The 27205-nt window shown below is 34.1% G+C and overlaps 1 protein-coding gene across 3 annotated transcripts in view; it reads left to right on the forward strand.

The window, feature by feature from the left end:
- Positions 1-27205, forward strand: part of AGPS (alkylglycerone phosphate synthase) — a 144145-nt gene that overhangs the window by 30083 nt on the left and 86857 nt on the right. For all 3 annotated transcript variants that reach the window (XM_045033989.1, XM_023259484.2, XM_045033991.1), the window contains exons 2-8: positions 5265-5354; positions 14197-14287; positions 17086-17206; positions 17298-17372; positions 20566-20637; positions 21986-22065; positions 26810-26890. In XM_045033989.1, the coding sequence (XP_044889924.1) occupies positions 5265-5354; positions 14197-14287; positions 17086-17206; positions 17298-17372; positions 20566-20637; positions 21986-22065; positions 26810-26890 (610 nt within the window). The remainder of the gene's footprint in view (positions 1-5264; positions 5355-14196; positions 14288-17085; positions 17207-17297; positions 17373-20565; positions 20638-21985; positions 22066-26809; positions 26891-27205) is intronic.

A 27205-nucleotide genomic window follows, 5' to 3' on the forward strand; every position in this document is an offset into this window, starting at 1 on the left:
TTTTTTTTTTATTCTTTTTTGTAAAGGGGCTTTCTCTTATAGTATACATAAATTATTATACTTATAACTAAGTTACTTAGATTAACAAAAGAGAATTAGTTGCACTGTTAGACTGAGGCAGTAAGTATTGTAAATGGTTTTACATAGTTTTGCTATTGAATTTTTAGAAATAATTTTGTAGGAATTATAGAATAGACATGATATTTAAATTTATTTTAAAACATGTACATTTTAAATTAAATTTAGAATTAGTGTTCCATAGTTTTTCTCCCTCATTAGGCCTTTATATTTCTAATGGTAACTTAGCTTCATTTTTTTTTTTTTAATTTTTTTTTTTTAACGTTTATTTTACTTTTGAGACAGAGACAGAGCATGAACGGGGGAGGGTCAGAGAGAGAGGGAGACACAGAATTGGAAGCAGGCTCCAGGCTCTGACCCATCAGCCCAGAGCCCGACGCAGGGCTCGAACCCACGGACCGTGAGATCCTGACCTGGGCTGAAGTCGGACGCTTAACCGTCTGAGCCACCCAGGCGCCCCACTTCATTTTTTTTTTTAATAAAAGAAGTCAGGATTATTATTTCATTTATAGGGATATTTTTGTAAAAGATCTTTTTAGGGATATATTTGTTGATCAGTTCTTGGTATCTCAACTCTTTATTTACTTCACTTTCATGATTTCCTTTAGGTTATCTTGATCCTAAGGTAATTAAGCACACAACCTGATAGTAAGGATTTTTAATTAGTACAAAAAAATCCTGAAAGTTTTTTTAATTTTTAACTTCTACATTTTGTACTACATATGGGATTAATTTGAATTTATCTGATGCTGAGCATGGTTTGTTAGAAATCCAGCATTGAGGCTTAAGTTTCATACTTCAGTTTTTATTTTCTAAAAGCTCTGAGATCATAGTACCTTTCTCTCATTGTTTGAATTAGAAATGATAGATAAAAATTTGATTTTCATCAGAACTAAGTAATGAAGTATCTTTTATTAGAATTTTGATTATTGGAATTATATGGAAAAAATTCTTTTTTTTTAGTTATCACTTAACTGAGTTTTTTATTGCTGAGCCAAAATAAAATTAGGTTAAAGCATGTTTTCCTTTTCCTTTTTTTCTAGTGAAAAGTATAATTAGAAATAGCAGTGGTAGAAACCATGCATTTATATCAGGATGCTTGAAATTTATTAGTATTAGAGGAGTAGTAATCTATGTGTATATAGAGACTTAAAAGTGGACATCTCCCAATTTAAGAAAAGATCTCTGGTTTTCATAATAATAGTGCTAAATCTAAATACTTCAGTTAAAAATTGTGCAAACCACAGCACTGGGAAATAATATATATATCATGGGAGAATACTGCCACCTTGTGTATACATGAGGCTACATTATGTCTCCATTTTCTTTTGTTATGCCAGCTAAAACAAAGTGCTTCTTCACCATTTGGTACTGTGGTCAGATATGTAAATGGGTAAAACATTTGTTTTATTTTTTTCGTGTAACAAAATCAAACGGACTTATCTTTTTTCTTGGCAGGAGGAAGGGTCTTATATTTTGAAGACCTTAAATTTAGTGTAAAGTTAGCTCTAAGAATTGGAAAGTCTGAGGGATCAGTCTGGTTAATTGATCTTTGGGGTCAGTAGAAAATTGAATCTTTTTATTTGAATCTTATGGAATGTTGATATTTCTTTGATCATTCCTCATTTTAGTGCTTGCCATGGTTTTGGGATCATTATTCTGAATGCCAGAATTCATATACTATACATAAAGGAAGTGAGGGCACTGGGGTTCCTGACGTCACCATAGTCCTTGATTTTCAAATGTTTCCCTTAAGATCAAGTGCAGAAGCATGTAATAGTGCTTTGAAAAATATTGATGTCAAGGAAAAAGGGTTCCTTTAAATCATTTTGGTTACTTGAGGGCATGATTTGGTGGGTTTAAGACATTACCTTTCTAAAGAGGAAGAGTCACAAGACTGGGGGTTCACTTTCTGATGCTTACAACTAGCTTAGCTGTGTAATCATGAGAACTTCTCTGGGCACAAGTTTCTTCATTTGAAAAATGAGCAGTTGAACTAGGTGATTTCTCAGGATCTTTTTTTTAGTTTTAGAATTCTGTGATTGTGTGAGGTTTTACTTTTAACTTTTTTAAAAATGTTAATGCTATAATGCCCTTCAAGTTACTCATTATATTTTCTGTATAAGAAGTTATTTTGAAAGTTTAATGTAATCACATAGTTGTGTTTAACGGTCATAGAATATATTAGTAATTTGAAGGGATACCTGTGTACAAAAGTTTAAAACCAGAAGCCCGGGAAATTCACCTACTTTTTTATTTAACACATGGGGTACTTGAAGATATCAGAAGATTGATTTTGGGGTAACCTAGATTTTAAATATATACTATTTTAAGCAACATAACACTGTTTTGGGAGTGTGAGGGGTACAAATGGATTCCAAATGCTTACATTCCAACTTCTGGGATGGCTCTAAAAGTTGTTATAAATATGGTAAGCCCATATCATGGGCAGAATTTTCTAATTGAGACGAAAAGAGAGAAAAAAGTAGCTTTAGCCTATAGTTGAAAACTTGGGAATTCTTTAGGATATTACCCAACTGAAAATTTAAGGCCAGTGATTCTTCAGAATGTAAATCTTTTCATTTTTGAGTGCACAGCAGCAGATATTTCCTGCTTCCCTTGATTCATTTTTCTTGTGCAGTGTCAAGAGTGAACACATGTAGTCAGGTTTTGCTTTTTACTCTGAGGCCATATGGGAATAATTGTTTAAAATTCTACACATAATTTTAAGGCAAAGGATTCTCATTGTTAAGTTATGTAAACATGCCAAATTTAACATCTGTACTGGAATAATTTCCCAGTGCCTACTGATTGTAATACCAAAGCAAAAGAACTATATTGGTATTTTTGCATTTATTTTGTGTAACACCAAACTGTTGTTTTATAGAATACAGCCTTCATGACAAATGTTTAAATTCAGTATTAAAATGCATTTCAGAAATGAAAATTTATGCACATATTATAAAACATTAAAGATATTACTTGGGTGCCTGGGTGGCTCAGTTGGTTAGGCCGCTGACTTCGGCTCAGGTCATGATCTCGCAGTTTGTGAGTTTGAGCCCCGCGTTGGGCTCTGTGCTGACAGCTCAGAGCCTGGAGCCTACTTCAGATTCTGTTCTCCCCCTCTCTCTACCCCTCCCTTGCTCACGCTCTGTGTCTCTCTGTCTGTCAATAATAAATAAATGTTTACAAAAATTACAAAAAAATATTAAAAATGTTAATTAAAATGTACATATATATCATCTTCATGTAAATTATTATGGAAATATAATAAAATATTAAGTGAATTATATTTCATAAAAGTGAAGAGAATTATGAAAAAAGTAAAGCAGATGATATCTTATTCAGTTTTTAGAAAATGTAATCTTAAGAAAATGGGTATGTTAGTGGTGATATTAGCCATGAGGTTTTTCTGTAGAGATTTTTCCAAAGCTTTCTTCCATAACCTCCCTCTACAATGAGGAATGTGAAATTAGAAGAAAATATTGGGCAACAGTTCATAACAGGCTCATCTACAAATCCAGTCTCTGGATTGATACTCTTGAGATATTTTTGAATAGTTTGTTTTTATATAGGGACTATAGTTTTTATTGATAGCAACTTTAGTTTTAACGAGATTATGCCTGGTCTCTAATTTTCTTAATCTTATGTATGACCTTTACTTGGTTCAGTTTTGTTATGTTGGTGTTCTACTTGTTTGAAAAGCCTTTGAATTGGATGAAGAATTATGATTGTAATAAAAAATTTGCTTGTCAGTTGTCATTTTCTTCTTCCTTGGGAATTATAGAGAATTAAAATGCTTTCTAATGAGTAAATCTTTGTTATTTTGACATTAAAAAAAACTGAGATATAATTGACATGTAATTAATTTCAGGTATACCACATAATGACTCAAAATCTGTATATATTGTGAAATTATCACCACAGTAAGTCTGGTGAACATCCATCACCACACATATTTACAGGTTTTTTCTTGTGATGTAGTTTGAAATTTTATTTTTTTTAATTAAAAAACATTTTTAATGTTTATTTATTTATTTATTTATTTATTTATTTTATGTTTATTTTTGAGAGAGAGAAAAAGACAGTGCGAGTGAGGGAAGGGCAGAGAGAGAGGGACACAAAATCTGAAGCAAAATCTGAGCTCCAGGCTCTGAGCTGTCAGCACAGAGCCCGATGTGGGACTCAAACCCACGAACCGTGAGATCATGGCCTGAGCTGAAGTCAGACACTTAACGGACTGAGCCACCACCCAGGCACCCCTATTTTGAAATTTTAATGCAGCAAATAATTTCTGTGTAGAGAAGAGTTTTCTTTTCTTCATCATAGACTGCATAATTGAATTTGCAATAAGATTTGTTACCAGTTTTGAAATAACTGCCCAGATATACTAGGGCACCATGCTAAAACACAGCATTAATAATAAATGCTGACAGAGTACTTCAGTACTTCAGTGTGGTTGCTTATTGTGTTCTGCACAGGTCCAGATCTTATGTGATGTTCAGAATTGAATCAATTATTGATTTGGATGAAAATGCTTTTTAAGACAATGAAATTCAAAATACCATATTGTTTTGGAATACTAAAAACTGGTATAGTCATTAACTGTTACATTAATATGTAGGTCAAGGTAGAGATTGGTGGTTACATGGAAATTGAAGGATTTAGAATGTTTGTAAACACATCTCAGATTTTTTTATATACTTTATTAAGTGTCTACTACTAGTAGTGCCATTACTAGTGAACTTATTCTGTAAATTGATCTTTTCATCATAGAAGATTAATAATTGTGATTTTTCTAATATGTGCAAAAATTTGTTTCCTATTCAAGTGAGTTTTATTTTAATTGCAGAATTTTTTAGACTGTCCTATTATGTAAACTAATAACATGTACAACATGAAGCATATTTGTACTCTAATTATATTTTTCTCCCTTGTTTCTTCTTTTTCCTTTGAATTCATTAAATTTAGTTGTTGCCCTTTGTGAAGCAGGTGCTGCTCATCAGAATGATTCTGTATTTGAAATATTAATTAATACATGGACATTTTGATGCATATTCATTCTATTTAAACTGATATACTGTTAGTGGGATCAGGTCTTTTAAATGATTGTGAAAGTTAATGATATACTATTCAGTTTTGAGATATTTAATGTAGTCTAATTTATGTATTTTTTTTATTATTAGGCAAGAAGTTATGAAATGGAATGGATGGGGATATAATGATTCCAAGTTCTTCTTCAATAAGAAAGGCCAAGTTGAGTTGACTGGGAAAAGGTAACTGGTTGGTTTATTCTTTTCCTTTTTTTCCTCTTTCTTTCTATAAAAAATTTTAAACATAAATAACAAATGTATGTCATGTTAAATAACATATATAGGATAATATAATGACTCCTCCCTCGATTTAAAGTTATCAACATTTTGGGGTGCCTGGGTGGCTCGGTTGGTACACCATCCGATTTTGGCTCAGGTCATGATCTCATGATTTGTGGGTTTGAGCCGCACATTGGGCTCTGTGCTGATGGCTGAGAGCCTGGAGCCTGCTTCAGATTCTGTGTCTCCCTCTCTCTGTCCCTCCCTTGCTTGCACTCTGTCTCTTTCTCAAAAATAAATAAACATTAAAAAAATAAAAAGTAAATAAAGCTATCAACATTTTGACATAATTGCTCCTTCTTTTTTTGGTAGTAAATTCCGTTGTGTCACTTCTAAATATTTACATATGTCTCCTTTGAAAGTGTAAGGATCTAATATTAGCTAATCATAATAATATCATTATCATATTTCCCCAAATAAGACAATTTTATAATATCTGATTATCCAGTCCACATTTCCCCTGATATCTAAAAAAATGCCATTTTATAGGTAGGTAGTTTGAATCAGGATCCCAAAAATGACTATAATCATCCTACCACCCAATTTCCATGCCACTGACTTGTTCAAAGTAACTCCCAGTTTAAGACTGGGAATTTAGAGGCACCTGGGTGGCTCAGTCAGTTAAGTGTCTGACTCTTGGTTTCAGCTCAGGTCATGATCTCGTGGTTTTGTGAGTTCAAGCCTTATGTCAAGCTCTGGTTGGGATTCTCTCTCTCCCTCTCTCTCTGCCCCTCCCCCACTTGCACTGTCTCTGTCTCTCTCAAAATAAGTAAACTTAAAAAATTTTTTTAAAAAGATTGGGAATTTACTTTTGGGTGTGGGTTATTATGGATGGTGAACAATTTTAGGTCTTTGTGAGTATAAATAGTATTTTTAAAATTAATTTTCTGAGACACATTAGGGAAGAAGTGGTGAAGAAAGAACAATCATTTGTGTGATAACTTTCACATTTCTGAAATGTTTTTGGGAATGTGTTGATAAGAATTCTAAAGAATATTTGTATTGTTACTGTTCCAGATGCAGACAGAATTGTAAAGTAAGTTCTTAGTTGATTTTAAGACCAATCCTGCCAAAGCTGGTATTTTGGGTTTGTCTGTTGAAATCGTTTTGGAAGGACAGTGAGTATAAACACGTAAGATTTGAATGCTGGCTCTATAAATTAAAAATTGAGAGTAGGTAAAAAATAGGATCAGATTTTTTTTTAATCTGTTCCAGGATTGTGTTTTGACTTAAAATCTATTGGGGATTAATATGATTAGGTTCATATTCTTAAAACTTACATGGTATGTCAATATATTGAAATAGTAGTGAGAAATGTTTTATTCCTTTGGAGAAATTCTTTTTCTTTGCAACATAATCATTCCAATTTTCTGACTTGAACATAGTTTGTAACTGAACAAAATCTCGGGAGTAGTAATTAGGAACTAATTGTAATGAAGGTGTGAAATGTACATTTGACACTTGCTTTTTAATAGGAAAAATAAATATTATACGTATTCTCATTCCCATCTTTAAGTTTGACTGGGAAGCATATTGGTGGAGGCTTAGTTAAGAAATTGTATAATTCGGGTAGGAGGAATTTCTGGTTAAAATTAAATTTACCAGTGTTCTAAATGTTGAACGTCCCACGTTTTAAATAGAATAATGTCTAATACAGAAACTTATCAGTGTAGAAGCTGGTTTTGCCAAATCTTCTGAGGAGAAAAGAAATCTGAACTTAGAAAATCAACTTCGTCTCCTTTCAGATACTGTCCTCATTTCTTCCTTTCTTTGGATCTTGAGAGAATAGCATCTTTATTTTATGGGAGGGGGCAAATAGTCCCTTATGCACAGTGCTGTTGAAAGCATTAGACACTTACTTCTGTAGGGTACTGTAGGCTATTTAGTGGTTTGTGTTGGAAGCGTATGTGTGTGAAATGAATGATTAGTCACAGAAAATATCTCAAGTAATTACATTTTAGTAGTGCCATGGGTTCAGAATCTGGTTCTTATTTCTGGTGTTCTGACACTTGATTTGTCAGTTTTCACAGAGAGGATCAGGTTTTAGAGGTCTGACATGTGCCACACTCATGGTACACTCATTGAAAACATTAGAACCCCAGTGTATTTATTCATGGTTAGATTATTCCTTTTTCAGTGTATAGAGCACTTGTTAATGCCCTTTCTGATTTTAAGATATATAGAATACAAAATTTGTAATTCAGATGTTGTTCAGAGAGCATAGATTAAGAGCAAAGGAGATTCAGTGGTCTTAAGGGAGATTTTTATCCAGGTTGTAATAGAACCGGAGAATTTTATATGTTTGGCTTGAGACTTTGGAAGATTGCTTCTGCTGCCATTCTAACCAGAATGAGTTCCTTAAAGGCCTCATTTCTTTGTATTAACTCCTGAGTTGGGTCCAGTGGGAGAAAGGGGAATAGAATGGGGTGCATCCAACTGGCAGAGCCTAGAAGGGAGACCAGTAAAGTAGATATCAGGTACATTTGCTTTAGTGGAAGGTAGCCTTTGCTCCTCACTACGACTCATCCGGAGGGTAGCTCTCCAAATACAGAAATGGAATTTAAATGCTCTAGGATTAAATATGTACTACATAAACTATTTAATAACTAAAGCCAATAACTAAATAATATTCAGTTCCCATTTTAGTGCTGCCAGAAGTACCATTACCACAGAGGATAATAAACTGGACTGAATTGGATCATAGCTTTCTGTTAACCTAGTCTAGTTTCCTGGGGATAATGGTTGAATTAGTAGATTTCTCTGAGTTGTATCAGAAAACATTTAAAAACATTCTTAAAGATAATAATAGCTGTTTCTTAATTGAATGACTACTGAATTATCTTAAAATAACCCTAACATGGGTAGTCATATTTTCTTAAAAATAATTAGGGGATTGAGGGTGAGAGAGGTTAAATAGCTTACGTGAGGTCACCTGCTCAGTGGGAAGTTGTGAGTGATACCCAAATGTTTTTAAGCTTCATTTTTGTGCCGTTTCTGTTGTATTGTGCTTCTGCAGATAACCATACTCATTCATTGTATTGATCTTGTTTTCTCTCCAAACTCTGGGAGCACTTTATGGTAGCCTTCTCTACCCCTATACAGTAGCACAGTAAAGCTAGTCATCTTGTAAAAAATTACCCTGTGACAAAAATTGCTGTTGTTCTAGTGGAAGGCACAGGGCATAAGCAAAAGAAGGTTGTGATATTCTTCAAAGAGAAAATGGAATTTGTGATTAGAAAGGATGAGTTATAAGAAAATACTGATTTGAACTGAACAAATCTTTGCTCTCTATAACTGCATAGAAAACACGAATAAAATACCCAAGAATGAAATAAAACAGAGCTGGGGAAAAAGAATTCTTAGGTGCCAGAAACCAAGAATGAGTTTTAATGAAAATTTATGGGGATTCCATTTCCATTATTTCTGGTCCAAATAAATTTTGTGGTTGATTGTATGTAGTTTGGGGAGGGCAACATTGACATTTTAAACCCAGCCAAAGAAGCAATTATTATAAGCTGTTCTAGATCTTTGGGAAATATCAGAAGTTTTTTCCTGAACACAGTCTTATCTTTTGAACATATTTGTAATTTGTCAGTTTATAAATCCTTAGTTTTTTTTTTTTTTTTAAGTTTATTTATTTATGTGGCAGGGGGGTCAGAGAGAGAGGGAGAGAGAGGGAATCCCAAGCAGGCTTTGCACAGAACCCCATGCGGGGCTCGAACTCACTAACCATAAGGTCATGACCTGAGCCAAAATCAAGAGTCTGAGGCCTAACTGACTGAGCCACCCAGGCACCCCTAAATCCTTAGATTTATAATCTTGCTATTCTTACTCCTTCTAGATATAGATGAATTGAGTCCTCATGGGTTTAATCAGGAGAAGGCAATACTTCAGAGCTAATGCTGTAGCTTTCTACAAACTAAAATTTTTGAAAAGTGTCATTTTTCTTGGACTTTAAAGGTATTATACATTAATTGGTGCTTACAAAGCACAAGTTAGTGTTTAGATGGAGAGACTTTGTTTGGGTTTGTTGTACTTTATATTTTCAGTGGTATTAAAGTTTTATCTGATTATAAAAGACTTTTAAATTGCTTAGCAATTGTGGAACTTATTCTGGGATAGATAGTTGTGTGTACTAATATTTTGCTGCCTCTGTGCACTGCCGCAGAGTGAGAGGACTTTGTCTTTAGTCACAGTAAATCTTGATGTGCACTTCATTCTTGGATATTTATGTTCACAGAATTTTCTTTCCACACAGTGATTTCTTTGGTCTTAAAAGCTTCCCCTGGTTCTATATCTTCTACAATAGAGGTCAGTTCTATCCTGAGGAAAGGTGGTGAGTTGACCTCACCTTATATTTTACAACAAGAACTATTTCTTTTTTTTTTTTTAATTTTATTTTTAATGTTTATTTTTGAAACAGAGAGAGAGAGAGAGACAGAGCATGAGCAGAGGAGGGGCAGAGAGAGAGGGAGACAGAATCTGAAGCAGCTTTCAGGCTCTGAGCTGTCAGCACGGAGCCTAACGCAGGGTTTGAACTCACAAGCCGTGAGATCATGACCTGAGTCGAAGTTGGGTGTTTAACCAACTGAGCCACCCACGTGCCCCAACAAGAACCATTTCGTAAAGTTTTCAAACTAATCTTCAACCATGAGTAAAGATCCATTTAAGAGTCACCTGTTTCAATAATTGGTACAGGCACCTGGCTTTCCTCTTATCACATTTCTGGCAAAATTTTCCTATTTTGTGCCTATATATTCATCCTATCAATTAAGTGTCTTTGTAGCTTTAACTAAACTAGATTGTAAGTTTCTTAAGAACTGAAGTTATAATATTAATTCTGTGTGTCCTACAGTGCTCAGTACAGTCTTATATGAGTGTTATATGCTTTTTATAATTCTGGATATATATCTAAACTATTTTACTGTAATAATCAAGTTGTTCCATAGCTGTTTCTTCAGTTAAATACTGCTGATTCCTTTAACTTTTCTTATAATGTTTTTTTTCAGTCAATTTACTTCTTTGATTTCAAAGTTTTAATTTTTACTTCATGATCTTTTGTGAGATTTTTGGAACCCTTGGCAGTATGCTAGGTTTATGATTATGAAGTCAGGTTTCTTTTACTGTTTTTCAAATCCTGGGGCATTAGATGCAAGAAAAAGTACAATTGAAAAATTTACATTCTGACACGGATCTCTTGTATGTTTTGTGCTGGACTTGTAGTTAATGGAGCAAAATCTTTTTTTTTTTTTTTAAATTTTTTTTTAACGTTTATTTATTTTTGAGACAGAGAGAGACAGAGCATGAACGGGGGAGGGGCAGAGAGAGAGGGAGACACAGAATCTGAAACAGGCTCCAGGCTCTGAGCCATCAGCACAGAGCCCGACGCGGGGCTGGAACTCACAGACCATGAGATCATGACCTGAGCCGAAGTCGGACGCTCAACCGACTGAGCCACCCAGGCGCCCCTGGAGCAAAATCTTAAATAGAATATTCTGTGCAAGATACTTCTTCAAAGTCTGAAATACTGTGCATTCAGATGTAGAAGTATATTGTGTTTATCTTAGTGGTAGAATGTAGTTTTAAATTTTACATGAAACAGTAACACCAACTCTATCTGTTAATTCAAGTATCACCTTTTTATTTTATGGGTAATGTTATTTGTTAATTAAGGGATTCACAAAGGTCTGATTCTGTCATGAAAATCAAGGTTCTAATACCTTTTACAGGGACTCAAATTAATTGTACATTTAACATATAAAGATCCAGCATTAAAACCTAATAGTTCCAAACTGATCTTTTTGGGGAACATAACTAACACATAGCGGTGGCATATCTGTTATAACCAGCTTTCCACAATTTGTACTGTTACCTCAGCTGAAATGAAGAAAATTTTATATGCTGAATGACTATCTTTAGTTGTTTTAGCTATGAGTCTTATACTTTCTTCCATTCCAATTTCTTTAGATTTATGAAAACATATTATAGTACTTCAAACATACCCATTCAGTTTGATTTTTAGCACTTGTGATTTTTTTTAGCATGAAAAGAAACTTAACTAGTTAAAGCATATGTGTTCCTTATGTATTTTTTCTCCTTTCCACTGTCATTTTTGTTTTGTTAATGTTTATGTAAAGACTATTTGAACCCCTCTTACACTGTTGGTGGGAATGCAAACTTGTACAGCTACTCTGGAAAACAGTGTGCAGATTCCTCAGAACGTTAAAGATTGAACTGCCCTACGACCCAGCAATTGTACTACTAGGTATTTATCCAAAGGATACAAAAATACTGATTGGAAGGGGGCACATGCACCCCAATGTCTATAACAGCACTATCAACAACAGCCAAATTATGGAAAGAGCCCAAATATCTATTGATTGATGAATGGATAAAGATGTGGTGTGTGTATATATGTATATACACATATACATACATATGATGGAATATTACTCAGCCATCAAAAAGAATGAAGTCTTGCTGTTTGCGACAATGTGGATGGAACTAGAGTGTATTATACTAAGCAAAATAAGTCAGAGAAAGATAAATATCATATGATTTCACTCCTATTTGATATTTTAAAAAACAGATGAATATAGAGGAAGGGAAGGAAAAATAAAATGAGATAAAAACAGAGAAGGGAGTACCTGGAGGCTCAGTAGGTTGAGTGTCCAGCTTTTCATTCGTCTTAGGTCATGATCCTTGGGTTGTGGGATGGAGCTTCATGTCAGGCTTGATGCTGACCATGGAGGCTGCTTGGGATTCTCTCTCTTCCTCTGCCCCTACCCCTGCTTGTGTGCTCTCTTAAAAAAGAAATAATAAAAACATCATAGAGGGGGCAAACCATAAGACTATTAACTATAGAGAACAAACTGAGGGTTGCTGGAGGGGAGGTGGGTAGGGGGTGGGCTAAATGGGTAATGGGCATTAAGGAGGGTGCCTGTGATGAGCACTGGGTGTTATATGTAAGTGATGAATCACTAAATTCTGCTCCTGAAACCAATATTATGCAATATGTTAACTAGCTTGAATTCAAATGAAATCTTGGAAAGAAACAAAAAGTAATAATATAAAAAGAAAGACTGATTTGAGAATTTTATTTTATTTTATTTTATTCTTTCTTCAAAAAAATTTTTTTTAATGTTTATTTTTGAGACAGAGACAGAGCATGAATGGGGGAGGGTCAGAGAGGGAGACACAGAATCCGAAGCAGGCTCCAGGCTCCGAGCTGTCAGCACAGAGCCCGACGCGGGGCTTGAACTCACAGACCGTGAAATCATGACCTGAGCTAAAGTCGGATGCTTAACCTACTGAGCCACCCAGGAACCCCTCCTTACAGCTGTTTATTATTTCCAGGATTTCACTGTTTTTGATGAGAAGCCGGTCATAATTTTTATTGTTATTATACTGTATGTAATGTGTCATTTTTCTCTAGATGCTTTTAACATTTTTATCCTCCTTCTCTTTCTCTCTCTTTATATTGGAATTTGACCATGATGTGTGTAGTGTGTTTCTTGGCATTTATCTTCTCAGTGTTCTCTGGCCTTCTTGAATTTGTAAATTTATGTCTTTCATCAAATTTGGAAACTTTCTGCCATTAATTTCTTCAAATACTGTTTATTTCCTTTCCCTTTTTTTTCTTTTGCTTAGGACTCTATATGTATGTTATGTATATGTTATGTTTTATGTATGTTAGTCTTTTGCTATTGTTCCATAGGTCCTTGAAGCTCTGTTTATTTTTTCAATCTTTTTCTTTGCTCTTCAGATTGTATATGTTTTATTGCTCTGTCTGTAAGTTCACTGACATCTCCAATCTGCTCTTGTGTTCCTCCAATGAATTTTTAAGAGTTTTAATTATAGAATTTCTATTTTGTTCTTTTTATAGTTTCTGTTTCTCTGCTGAGATTTTTTCTTTTACTCACTGGGAACATCGTTTCCCTTTTGCCCTTTAACATAGTTATAGCTGTTTTAAAATGCTTGTGTGCTAGTTCCAGTATCTTAGATCGTCTTAGAGTCAGTCCCTATTAATTGCCCTTTTTCTTGATTATGGATCATACTTTCTTGTTTGTCTTTTGTCTAGTAACTTTGGAACACATCTTGGACATTGTTAATGGTATGTTGTAGAAACTCTGTATTCCATTATATTCTTCCGAAGAGGCTTTATTTTTTTAACATCAAGTAATTAACTTGACTGTTCCTCAGATTCCCATTTCTTTCCTTTTGTGGTGGTGAGCAGCTGGGTTCTTTTAAACTTAGTTGGACTGCCTCGAGTCTGCTCCATACGTCAGACATCTGGAGAAAGTTTATGCGTACATCACTCTCTGACTCTTTCCTTCCTTCCCTGTGATTTCTCTATATTCTTCCCAGCTGTTGTGTTCACTGCAAACACTGCCTTCTGGTTCTTCAAGGCAGGAAGACTAGAGGTTTTCTGTATTTTTGTTTCCTGTTATGACACCAGCGGGGGCTGTCCCTCAGGCTAAAACTTGTTTTAAAAATAAAAAACATCCGGAAGGTATACTTTTCTAAATGTATCACACCCCTTTATCCCCTATTGCCTGTTTTTGTCTGTCTGTACTGCTTTCAGAGTTGGGTTTTGTTTTTGTTTTTTTTTTGTCCAGAGTTTATAGTTATATGTGGGAGGGTCATTTTGGTAGGAACTACTTGACCATTACTAGAAGCCAATTTTAAGATTTAAATTTAAATGAAGATACCTTACTCCAATGTTTTATTTTCTTTGTAATCTTAGGTACCCTCTTAGTGGCATGACTTTACCAACTTTTAGAGACTGGATCCAAAATACCCTTGGAGTAAGCCTGGAGCATAAAACTACCTCTAAAGTAAGAAATAAGAATGATTACTAGCATACTTAACTCTGTGTTGTGTCTCTGTGTGTGTGCACGTGCATGTGTTTAATCCTAAATCAGTTAGAGTTATCTTTGTAATTTGTTATAATTGCTTTAATGCATTTGTTGTAATTTTTTTGTTAAGAAGTTTACTGGTTTAATTGGCCTTGCTAGGTTTTCTAGAGATGGCTTTTCAGCATCACAGATATAGATCCTAATCTCAGAATTTATCTGAGAGTTGCCTGGCAAACTTTTTATGTTCTCTGAGGCTCAGTTACCTTAATTTGAGAAGTGAGAATAATAACTGTCTGTTCTATGTCTCTTAGGGTGGTAGTGAAGTGCAAATGAATGCATTCTGTGAGAGGACTGCTACAAAAGGATAAGTTGCTATCATTTTTAGGATATTTAATGAACTGACAGTAATCCAGGATTAATATAGGATAATTTGAAATAAAAATGTAATGTTACTTTTAATATCAAAACATTCAGAATTTTAGAAGACTTACAAAGTAAAAATTTGATTAAGGTATGAGTGATAGAGAACTTTGGTTTGTTCATGTAGTTTCATTTTTCTGTAATTGAGGTTAAAAAACTTTAAACTGTATTCATATCAAACTAATGAAGTAGCATTTCTCTATATTATTATGATTTTCATTATTTATTGTTGTTATTATTTCTATGGCATGGTATTCTGCATGTCCCTCTAAATTGGGTTTAAGTTCTATAAGTGCAGGGACTATGGCTTACACTGTATTCTTTTTTTTTTTTTTAAGTTTGTTTTATTTATTTTGAGAGAGAGTGTGCACGTGTGTGAATGGGGAGGGGAGAGAGGGAAAGAGAATCCCAAGCAGGCTCTGTGCTGTCAGCACAGAGCCTAATGTTGGGCTCAATCTCACAGCTGTGAGATTGTGACCTGAGCCAAAATCAAGAGTCAGACACTTAACCGACTGAGCCACCCAGGTGCCTCCATGCTATATTCTCTGCTGTATCCAACACGCTATTGAGGGCTATAGGTATTTAGTAAGTACTTGTTTGCTTTATTTATAAACCCACTGTTACATGTCATTCTACTAAAGAAATTATGTGAACAGTTAATTCCTACCCCTCCGAAACCAAATTCTTTCAACTTTTCTTACAAGATTTCTTTTTTATTTCCTCAGTTCTTTCTTTTGGCTGTTTATAATTATCTTTTTTTACATTGATGTAATATGTATACCATTTTCAGAAATTTCACCAGTTTTCCATGTACTTTTTTCTGATTTTGACCCTTTTCAATTTTTAATAACTTAATAAAATCATAACAGTGTATCTTTTGTTGGGGTTCTCTGGTCACTTCCTCTCACTGTAATGTAAATTCCATGAGGTCAAGGATTTTTTTTCCCTGATTATCTCACTGCTATATCCCCAAGGCCTAGAATAGTGCCTAGTATATAGCACACACTCAATAAATATTTCTTATATAATTGGATATTAAATACAGACTCTTTAATAAGATACTAACACTACATAAATATGTATTTTTTACACATCTTTTAAATGTTATTATAAAATATTATTATCAAATGTTTATTTTGAGAAGGAGGGAGAGAGAGAGAGAGATAGCAGGAGAGGGGCAGAGAGAGAGGGAGAGAGAGAATCCCAAGCAGGCTCTGCACTGACAGCACAGATCGAGGTGGGGCTTGATCTCAGGAACTGCGAGACCATGACCTGAGCCGAAATCAGGAATCAGCTGCTTAACCATCTGAGTCACCCAGGTGCCTCTTTTACATATTCTTATATTTTCTTTTTTCCAGATACTGTATCATAGCTTTTTTTAATAGCAGATTTTATTTGGCCAGCCTTTTCTCTGTGGTAGGCATGGTATTTGGTGCTTTTCACAAAAATTACCATCTTTTGACCTTTCTAATTCCTTATGGTAGCTGTATAAGTTTAGTGGTGATAATCTCACTTAACAGATGAAGAAGCCAAGGCTCAGAGAAGTTGGGTGATTTGCCCAGTGTCACATAGCTTTAAAGTTGAAGATTTATTTTTCAGGTTACCTGTTAGTTGAAACTAAGTATCAAATTATAATTATGTTGTGAGTTTTAAAGCGGTTCTATAAAAATAGACGAGGTTTCTTGTTGATCATTTTATTTATTTATTTATTTATTTTATTATTTTTTTTAAATTTTTTTTTAATGTTTATTTATTTTTGAGACAGAGAGAGACAGAGCATGAATGGGGGAGGGACAGAGAGAGAGGGAGACACAGAATGGGAAGCAGGCTCCAGGCTCTGAGCCGTCAGCCCAGAGCCTGATGCGGGGCTCGAACTCACGAACCATGAGATCGTGACCTGAGCTGAAGTCGGACGCTCAACCGACTGAGCCACCCAGGCGCCCCATCTTGTTGATCATTTTTAAATGGTAATTGAAATCTAAGAAATGGTAAATTTTATCTGCAGGTGAAAATGTAGATGATGCAAAAGTTAAGTAGCTTTTCCCCCGTTTCCTTGATCTAAAATGGAAGATTTGAGACTTTGCCATCTTCTTTGTTCTTGATTGCAATCTTCAAAAATAATAAGAAGGTGGGCCAAAGATGTGAAAGAGGAAACATAAGGCATCTATTACTTATACAGAGTATGATTAACCAGACCATTTGTAATTTGTTATTGTCACAGAGTTCATATCTGTATGGGTTATTTGTTACTTTTCCATGCTTTTGTCTCAGTTACATTTTATGGTCACTGTCTCTAACCAGGTATTCAAAAGTTATTTTTCTAGAAATAAGTCAAAGAAACCAATTTTATTTTCTAGGCATCCTTAAATCCTAGTGATACACCTCCTTCTATTGTAAATGAAGATTTTCTTCATGACCTTAAAGAAACTAATATTTCATATTCACAAGAAGCAGATGATCGAGTATTTAGAGCTCATGGTAAGCAACTTTATATAAGCAGTGTTTTTAATTTTAAAATTTCTTATAAATTAAGATGTTTTTAACATGTTCTTTTTTAAATACAAAACAGGTCATTGTCTTCATGAGATATTTTTGCTCAGGGAAGGAATGTTTCAGCGAATTCCTGATATAGTTTTATGGCCAAGTAAGTTTTTTTTTTTCCTTCGCATCATTAATTTAGTATTGTGAAATCTTAAATAAATTTAGTTTTGGAAATACATACTTGTAAACATAGGAGTTGTAAAAAGTATAAGTAACTGTATTTTTAGTGTACCAAAAGTTGTGTAATTCTTGATCTGATCATCCTGAACTATTGGTTTTAATGATTGATTCTTTTGTTGCTGATTAAATCTTCATTTTAAACGTAAATATATTGGAAGGTGGGTAGAAAAATGTATTTTTGGTTAGTTTGAAAGCTTAATGAAATTAATATTGATCAATGATAAATATTCAGATATAAAGAAACTCTTAACTATTGATTACTATAAACTAGTAAGTAATTTGTTGATATCACTTCATGGGCTAACAAGCATTGTCTTCAAATGGTGAAACAAGTTGTTTAAGATACCCATTGTCTTTGATATAAACAGTTAAATTCTGAAACATTAATTTCATTCCTGATTTTGGCTTGAGATAGAAGAAGGATGAGCTTTGTGTTGTTATTTTGCTCTTGCTGATGATTAGGCAGTATATTTATATATATGATTTTTGTACCCATCTCTTTTAGTAGAAAATTTAAGGTAGAATTGGTATATTTGTACCTTACTGTCCATAATTACCTTTTACAAAAGTTCCAGTGATCTGATCCTTTTTCCTCTTCAAACTCCATAAAGGAGTATAGGGAGTATTTTATTTTTCAAAATATTGTCTCATCTGTTTTTAGTTGTGATCCCTCTACTTCACAGGGAATATCTGAGGGGAAAAAAAGCATACTTTAATATGGAGGTAGGAGGGAGGTGACATATGTAGGGGGAAAATGCAAGAGCCTGTGTAGCTGAGATTAAATTACTTTGTTGATACCTGTGGGGTATATTCTTCTAGTGTTCTTTTTTTTTTTTTTTAATTTTTTTTTTAACGGTTATTTATTTTTGGGACAGAGAGAGACAGAGCATGAACGGGGGAGGGGCAGAGAGAGGGGGAGACACAGAATCGGAAACAGGCTCCAGGCTCCGAGCCATCAGCCCAGAGCCTGACGCGGGGCTCGAACTCACGGACCGCGAGATCATGACCTGGCTGAAGTCGGACGCTTAACCGACTGCGCCACCCAGGCGCCCCATCTTCTAGTGTTCTTTTAGTAGCTTTAGGCTACTTCATTACCAAGATTTGGGCAAGATTTATTCCATTTTTTTACTGGAAAAAAATGAAAGCAAAATTTATCAATTTTTGTTTATCATAGGAAACCTTAATAGACAATCTTCTGATAAATCTTAAGTAGAACTTGGAGTGTGCTTTCTAGGTATGTTCTTCATGTGTCTGAATATTAAAGTACTGAGGATTTACCATAATGAAAATGTATGTCTTACTTTAGAAAATACAGATATTTCTAAAAATCCAGATTTAGGAAACATGCAGAGTTAGTTGTTGTACAAAAGTTTCTTTGTTCTATAAAATCCGTTCTGTATGGCAGTCCCTACCAACCTTGTCCTTCTATTTTTTTTTTTCCATGTTAGTTTTCAAACCAGGCCCTTATCAATGCATAGCTGAATTTTCGCAGCAGTCTATAATGTTCTCTCTCATACCTTGAGTTTCATGTTCTTCCAGGTCACCCTATATATATTCTTGAGAGGTTAGTTTTTCTAAAATATTCCCTTTATCATCATGTTTCATACCTCAAGAATCTAGGTGAGCAGTGGGATGAAGGAGTGCCATGTCAGATAACGTGGTCAAAGAAACCTTTTGATTAGTTGACAATCCTAGAAGTAGTTTTGCCTTGTTAAAGGTTTTTGATAGTCATGTTTGGGTATTTTATTAGTTATTAATAAACTAGGATTCCATTTAATACATTTTTTTACCACAAATAGTAAGTTTTATAAATTTAATCTGAAAGCTTGAAAGTGAATCTTCATTAAAAATTGGAATGATACAAATGACATATTCCTAGCTTTAAACAAACCTGAGAAATGATAACTTTTATAGACCAGTATTTTTACTTTCATAAATGGATATTCATTTGTATATTTTACATCCTTAAATTTCCCTTTCAATCCCTTAGCAGATAATACCTGATTTTTGCATAATTTCCTTGCCTCAAGTCTTTTTCTCTTCCTTGCCATTCCATGTTATCAGGAGATTAATCTTTCTCAGATAGTTTCTTTGCCATGCCAGCTCCCTGGCTTAATGCCCTCTTGCTAGCCAAATTGAGGTTTAGCATCTTATGCTTTGTATTTAAAGTTGCCTGCTGTCAGGTATTTGTTACTTATATAGCTTACACTCTGATAAAGAGTACTCTGCCAGTTGTGTACAATAGAAAGGAATATATGTGGTATATTATGTATAGTATTTTAAAATTTGTTTAAAAATAGAATGAAACACCATCAGTGAATGCAAAAATAAGTGGGTGAAAGTATGATGAGAAATATTTATATAGATTAAGTGTCTCCCTACAAGATACTTACTAATTAAAGCATTCTTATAGTAGAAAAACCTGGCAGATTTCTTTATAACCAAATGATGAAAGTTAACATTACCAGAAATGAGACCTGTCTGTATCATGTGCCTCTAGATGTAGCTCTTAAGAAAGGCACAGCATCACTTCTGTGGAATTCCTGCCTAACTGTGTACCTGAATTTAACCATGAGGAGACATAGAAACCCAAATTGAGAGAGATTCTATGAAATAACTGACCCGTGCTTTTCAAAAGTGTCAAGGTCATGAGAATCAAAAATAGACCAAGGAACTGTCTTAGATTAAAGAAGAGTAAGGAGACATGGCAGCTAAATGCAGCGTGTGATTGGCAGTTCCAGAAAAGGGGGCATTAATGAAACAATTGGCAAAATTTGAATAAGGTCTGTAAATTAGTTAATAGTATCGTGTAAGTGTAAATTGCTTGGTTTTGTTAATTGAACTATAGTTATGTAAGATATTAATATTTGTGGCTGCTGGGTGAAGGAAATTTTTTGTACCTTATTTGCAACTTTTTTGTAAGTATGAAATCATTTCAAACCAAGAAGTTAAAAAGATAAATAATAAACATTTTGTTTTAATGTAGCCACTTAATGTGTTAAAGAGTACATAACTGATGAAAAAGACACTAAAGAACCTAATAGACCCTCATTTTGCAGGGTTACCTAGTGTTTACTCATGTCCCTGTGATTAATTTATTTCCCTTTTCTCAACAGCATGTCATGATGATGTAGTTAAGATTGTGAATCTAGCGTGCAAATATAACCTTTGTATCATACCAATTGGTGGTAGGTATTATGCCTTTTGAATTTTAATATTATGTAAATGTGTTGTTTTTAATTTAAGATATTTATATTCTAAATATTTGTGCCATCCCTTTGAAAGCAAACATTCTTGTAATTATGATATGTTTTTTCTGAAAAATTGGTTTATGTTGCTCATTTTATAGTAGGTCTGTTTACCTGAACTGTTTGAGACATGTTGCTCATGGCTTCTTTCCCATGTGGATGCTAGTTGACGCTGTGACTTAATGCTTAAACAAGAAAATGTTCCCACTTTAGCAATTACTTTATAACCTTTGTCTTTATGGAGAGAATGTTATTTTTCAAAGGCTAAATATACCCAGGGTATACTTTTGGGGAGGAATGCTATGCAGTGTGAAAGATCAACTAAGGCAATGATGATCAGATCACAATACCTTTTAATGTTGAAAAACAGCATTGCTTTGCATTTAAAGACAAATTTGATCTCTCTTGATCTTTTATGAACCACATTTTTTTAATAACTTACACAAGCCAAAGGAAATTGCCTTCACTAACTCAGTTAGCATTGATGGAATGGAAGTGGGACCCCAACAAATCAGGAGCTCCAGATTCCTTCTTCCACTTATACTTTGGGTTGAATTAAATTCATGGAGAAAAGGTCCTACAGTGTCACTTTCAGGGAAATATTTTTCTGATATCAAAGGACTGTGATAAGCAAATAGTCTTTACTGAGAACATGGTATTATTTTGTACTGGTATTAAGAAAGCATTTTTCGTTTGATAACAAATGTTAATGTAAAACAGGAGTACTTTGTTTACATACTTCTATATATTATTTATTCTATATTAAAATCATCTTTTCACTATTGACATATAAATTTGTTTGAATATTGTGTAATCCAGGCAACTTTAACTTGTTTATATTCTAGTTTATTAAAGTCTTTTTGTATGAGAATATATTATTTCAAATGATAAATAAATCTCATAATTAAGGTAAGGTGTCTTTAGTTGAATTAGGAAGGGTATTTTTTCTTTTAAGCGATATCTCCACAGTAATCTTTAGCTTAGAACTTTTCTAATCATGTTTTTGGAGTTTCACAAATTGCTAGGGGCTTCACTTGAGTGTGCCCAGGGGATGGAGCCATATCCCATTGCTTTCAGCTCCATAATATTTCTTCATTTTGGCATGCAGCATAAAATAAAGGTGAGTTTGCTTTTAGTGTGTTAGCATTTGCAAATTACATTTTGCAAAGTAGAAATAGGTATTACTTTTCTAGTGGGCCTATTTGTTTACTTTGTATTAGGAATTTGCCCTAGAAACTTAGCTTAAAAAATAGAATATTAAACATAGCGTTGTTTCCTATTTTGGCAGGAGGAACAAGTGTATCATACGGCTTAATGTGTCCTGCAGATGAGACAAGAACAATTATTTCTTTGGACACTTCACAAATGGTATATGAAAATTTTAGACTTACTTGAAGATAATGTTTGGTTTAGAAAACTCCTTATGACTCAGTCTTAGTTGTCATTATAAAGGTATATTTGTCATTTTGTTTTAAATTTATTTCATCATTATATTTCACCCTTGTCTTCAGGTCCCAGAAAGCTTAGTTCACTCACTTTTAGGCACAGATATTGGTGGTTTCTACCAAATTAGCCTGAGAAATTGATAATTTGAGAGTCATGGATTGGACTATTGATATAGTAGATGACCTGATTTGTATTGTTAAAAGCAAAACACATAATATTGGTTAAAGTTAATTTGGAACACCAAAACTTGTCTCCCCAATTTGTTTTTAAAGTTTATTTTCTTTATTTATTTTGTGAGAGAAAGGGGGTAAGGGCAGAGAGAGAGAGGAAGAGAGAATCAGAATACCAAGCAGGCTCTCTACTGTCTCAGCAGAGAGCCCGAGGCTAGGCACAGGGCTCGACCTCACAAACCATGAGTTCATGACTTGAGCCAAAATCAAGAGTTGGATTTTGACTGAGCCAACCAGGCACCCCTGACCCCCCAATTTTTTAAAAATATTTTTAGATGTTTATTTATTTTTGACAGAACATGAGCAGGGAGGGGCAGAGAGAGAGGGGAAACACAGAATGAAACAGGCTCCAGTCTCTGAGCTGTCAGCACAGAAGAGTCCGATGCGGGACTCGAACTCATGAGCTGTGAGATCATGGCCTGAGCTGAAGTCAGATGCTTAACTGACTGAGCCACCCAGGTGCCTCCTGTCCCCCCAAATTTTAATGCTGTTGCATTTTTGCTTATGGAAGAATAAAGAGCTAATTTGAATGATAGGATTATTTTGTGACATGTTGGCTGATGGTGGTCCAAAAGTTGGACATTGTGCCATGTTAAAGCTTTAATTTGGGTATGAATTTAATCTTTATATGAACAACAATATTCATGGTTGCATATTCCTTCATTAGTATAAACAGGTTTTTAAAATTTAATTAATTAATTAGAAATTTTTTCCAAATGGCAAAGTAAAATAGCATATCCATTTTCTAGATTAAGGAATTATTAACATTTTGTAATATTGGCTTTATCTTCCTTTGTTTCTCTACTATTTTATTTTATTATTTTTTTCCCAACGTTTATTTTTGAGAGACAGAAACAGAGTGTGAGTGCGGGAGGGGCAGAGGGAGAAGGAGACAGAATCTGGAGCAGGCCCCAGGCTCTGAGCTGTTAGCACAGAGCCTGACACTGGGCTTGAACCCAAGAGCCGTGAGATCATGACCAGAGCCGAAGGTGGACACTCAACTGACTGAGCCACCTAGGTGCCCCCGTTTTTCTACTATTTTAAAAGCAAATCCTGATATTATGCTACTTACAAGTAAATATTTCTGTGTATCTGTTTTTTTCCTTTTGTAACATTTTATTATGAAAATGTTTAACCACACAGAAAAGTTGAAAAAAATTTACAATGAACACTCATATACCCACCACCATCATTCTTTCCCTCTGTCCATCCATGAACCTATCTTATTGTTGGATATTTTTTAAAGTAGTAGACATCACTACCATTCCCCCCAAATACTTTGGCTTGTATATCATTACTAGGATCGGAGGTTTATGATTTTTTATAATTCTTTTTTTTAGGTAAAAGACATGTTTACATAAAATACACACGTCTTAAGCGTACATTTCCGTGAGTTCTGACAAATGTCTACGCCTGTGCTAGTCAAATCTCTATGACTTCAGAAAATTCCGAACAAATCCCCAGCCCTCTTCGACCACCCAGAGTAAATCACTTTTAGTTCTAGAACTTCATATAAACAGAATCATATACTACATACTCTTTGGTGTCAGGTTTTTTTCACACAGTATAATGTTTTTGAGATTATTCTGTTCCTGAGTTTATCACTAGTGCATTTCTATTTCCTGTTGAGTGATACTGTATTATATAACTATACCATAGTTTGTTTATCCATTTTTCTATGGATGGACACCTATACTCTTTCCAGGTTTGGCTTTTATAAATGAAGTTATTATGAATATTCTTGAATAGGTGTTTTTGTAAACATAGGCTTTCATTTCTATTAGGTCAATATGTAAGAGTGGAATTAAATCATAGTAGGTACATAGTCAGTTTTACAAGCAATTTCCAGGTCTTTGTTCAGAGTAGTTGCACCATTTTACACCCCCACAAACAATGATAGTTTTAGTTATTCTGTGTATCTGTTTTTAAAAGAACATTTTCTCACTATATTATTGTTGCTCCTGTCAAACTTAAAAACAGTTCCTTGTGTCATTTAACATAGAGTTTCACATTCAGATTTTACAGTGGTCTCAAAATTGTTTTTATTTTATACTTCATGTGTTCATATGGGGATTGAGACAAGACCCACGTTAGCTTTTGGTTGTTTCCTTAAGTCCCATTTTATCTTTCTTCTTTTTTGAATATTGCTGACTTTTGGAGGAACTAGGTGATTTGTAGTATAAATTATATCATATTTTGAGTTTGCCTGTCACTTCATCTTGGTATCATTTAACTCTTCCTCTAGGTTTTGTATGTCCTCTGACCTGGAAGTTAGATATAAAGTCTAGTTAGATTCAGGCATAGCTTTAAAATTTTTTTTCAGCAAGGATATCTTGTAGATGATGACACATCACACATAATATCTGTTTGTCCACTTTAAGTATTGCTAAAATTAATCAGCAGGTTCAGATGGTGATAGGCTGATTATTCTGTAAAGTTTCCCACTAACCTTTGTCCTTATCTCTGAGTTTAAGAGAAGAATCTTCCTTAGAAGATTACCTAAGAGTAGCCTGTTCTGGAATAGACTTTGGAATGTTTTTGAATTTCTGTGTACTGTGTACAAATTTACCACTAAATCTGTTACTGAATTTGTAAAATAGTAATAATACAGAAAGTAATTGTGAAGATTAAATGAGATAAAAGTCTTTACATTGAGTAGATAGATGCTGAAAATTCTGTAGCAGAATTTTAAATGGCAGAATTTTAACCATTTATTTTGTAGAAAAACCTTGTGTATTCACTGCCTTTAATGTTAAACTCTTCCTAAATATTGTAGTGGATGGGTGGTACTTATAATTGTGATTTGCTTTGAAGTTGATAAGGTATGTGTACAAGATTTTGCACGAGTACTTCTGGTACAATGTGTACAAAATATGATAATTAGTAATGCCAGTTTCTACTTAAATATCTACAATAATACTAAGACCTATTGATCTCAAAGTTTTTATTTTATTATTAACTTGTATTGGGTAGTGTATACTAGATATAATAGGGTATCCTATATATTTTCTATAGGTTTCTCTATGAGTGCCCATAAAGGTGTTTGTTTGTTTTTCTTTGCCTCCTTTCAGTTTCTTTGATCTACCAAAAATATGTTCGGACCACTGGTAGATACAAGGTGTATAATTACCACAAGCATGTAATCACTTTAACAACCAGTCTACTAGGGGAGAAGTGTATAAGTTATTCAGATTACTGGATTCTGTCTTTTTACCTTACAGTTTAGTACAGACCAAAAGACTCATTTGCCATAGTTATATTGAAATTACTATGTCTTATTGTGAGAGTATAATTAAAATGATAGCTTTACATAACATAAAACAAAAATTACATTCACATATGTCATCTTATTTAATGTTTAGCATAATCCTGTGAATTAAACAGTGCAGTTATTTGTATGTGTTCAAATTTGGACTATAAGCAGACAATTTTCATATTGTCTATTGCATTCTTTCCTTTTTGTTATTAGCTAGACTTACCTGCATTAGTTATTGCCATGAAATTGAAAATATCAAAGTGCAAAGAAAGCTTCTGTGGGATCCAGAAGAAGGTCTATATGTTAATCTGTTTGCTCAGCCAAATAGAAGGGAAAAGAAGTCTGACTTTAATAGTACAAAGTAATTCATACATATAAAAAATTAGGTCAAATAAGAATGTTAAAAACATTCTGTAAACATTTTGTAAGTTGAGCCAGATGGTATTCAGTTTCTTCTTTTCAAGTAGGAGGCAGGGGTGTGCTTTGTTTCCTACCCAGAGCCTCTAGCCCTATTTTGGATTAAAAATATAGTAGGAATGCCATTTACTATATGCACATGTCTTTTTTTAATCTCACAATGGCCATCTTCTGATATTCTTAAATTAGATATGATTTATAACTATTAATAGTAGTGCAGATGGTATTTACAGAATGCCAGGAACTTTGTATGCTAAGACTTTTTTTTTTTTTTTTTTGAGATTTTATTTTAAGTAATCTCTACACCCAGTGTGGAGTGCTCAAACCCACAACCCCAAGATCAAGAGCTGTACACTTCACAAACTATTCCAGCCAGGTGCCCCCATATGCTAAGCTTTTATGTGCAGCATCTCATTTAATCCTTACACCAACCTTATGAGTAGTATTACTATTCACACTGTACAATGAGGAAACACTAAAAGTAGACAGTTAAATAATTTGCATAAGGTAAGTACAGTTTAATTCAAATTGATAATGAATAAAGACAGAGTCTATCTTTTAAACCAACTCTTGTACGATATACTGCCTAAGTTGCTATGTCTGTCATGTTTTATCGTCTGGGATAAATGGAATTTTGTAGTGAGGGTAACCCTACTTGCTTATTTTCTGTCTTGTAACTTGCTACCTTGAATTAGGAAGCTATATTTCCTGAGAAAATGTCAATAGTTCATGGAGATGAGAATTTTTTCTTCATTTGCAACAGAATCGAATCCTCTGGGTTGATGAGAACAATCTGACAGCTCATGTAGAGGCTGGTATAACAGGACAGGATTTGGAAAGACAGGTATGTTACTTCCTTTAATTAACATTTTCACAATTGCTATATGTCCTCTCTATGAATGGAGTACCTTTCACAGTACATTCACTGAGCAAATTTGTTCAGCTTTTATTGTGGGTCAGGCATTGAGCTAGATACTGAGGATACGGTAGTGAATAAGACACCATCCCTTACCTTTGGAAAGCTTACATTACAATAGAAAATTAGATAAATAGACACTTATGATTCAGAATGAGAATTGCAAGGTGAAGGCTGAATGCAGGGTATTATGGCTCATCAAATGGGGTTAGGAGGGAAGGAACTGGACAAAGAAGGTATTGC

This window comes from Felis catus, chromosome C1 (assembly GCF_018350175.1).
Source record: "Felis catus isolate Fca126 chromosome C1, F.catus_Fca126_mat1.0, whole genome shotgun sequence".
NCBI classification, from domain to species: domain Eukaryota; kingdom Metazoa; phylum Chordata; class Mammalia; order Carnivora; family Felidae; genus Felis; species Felis catus.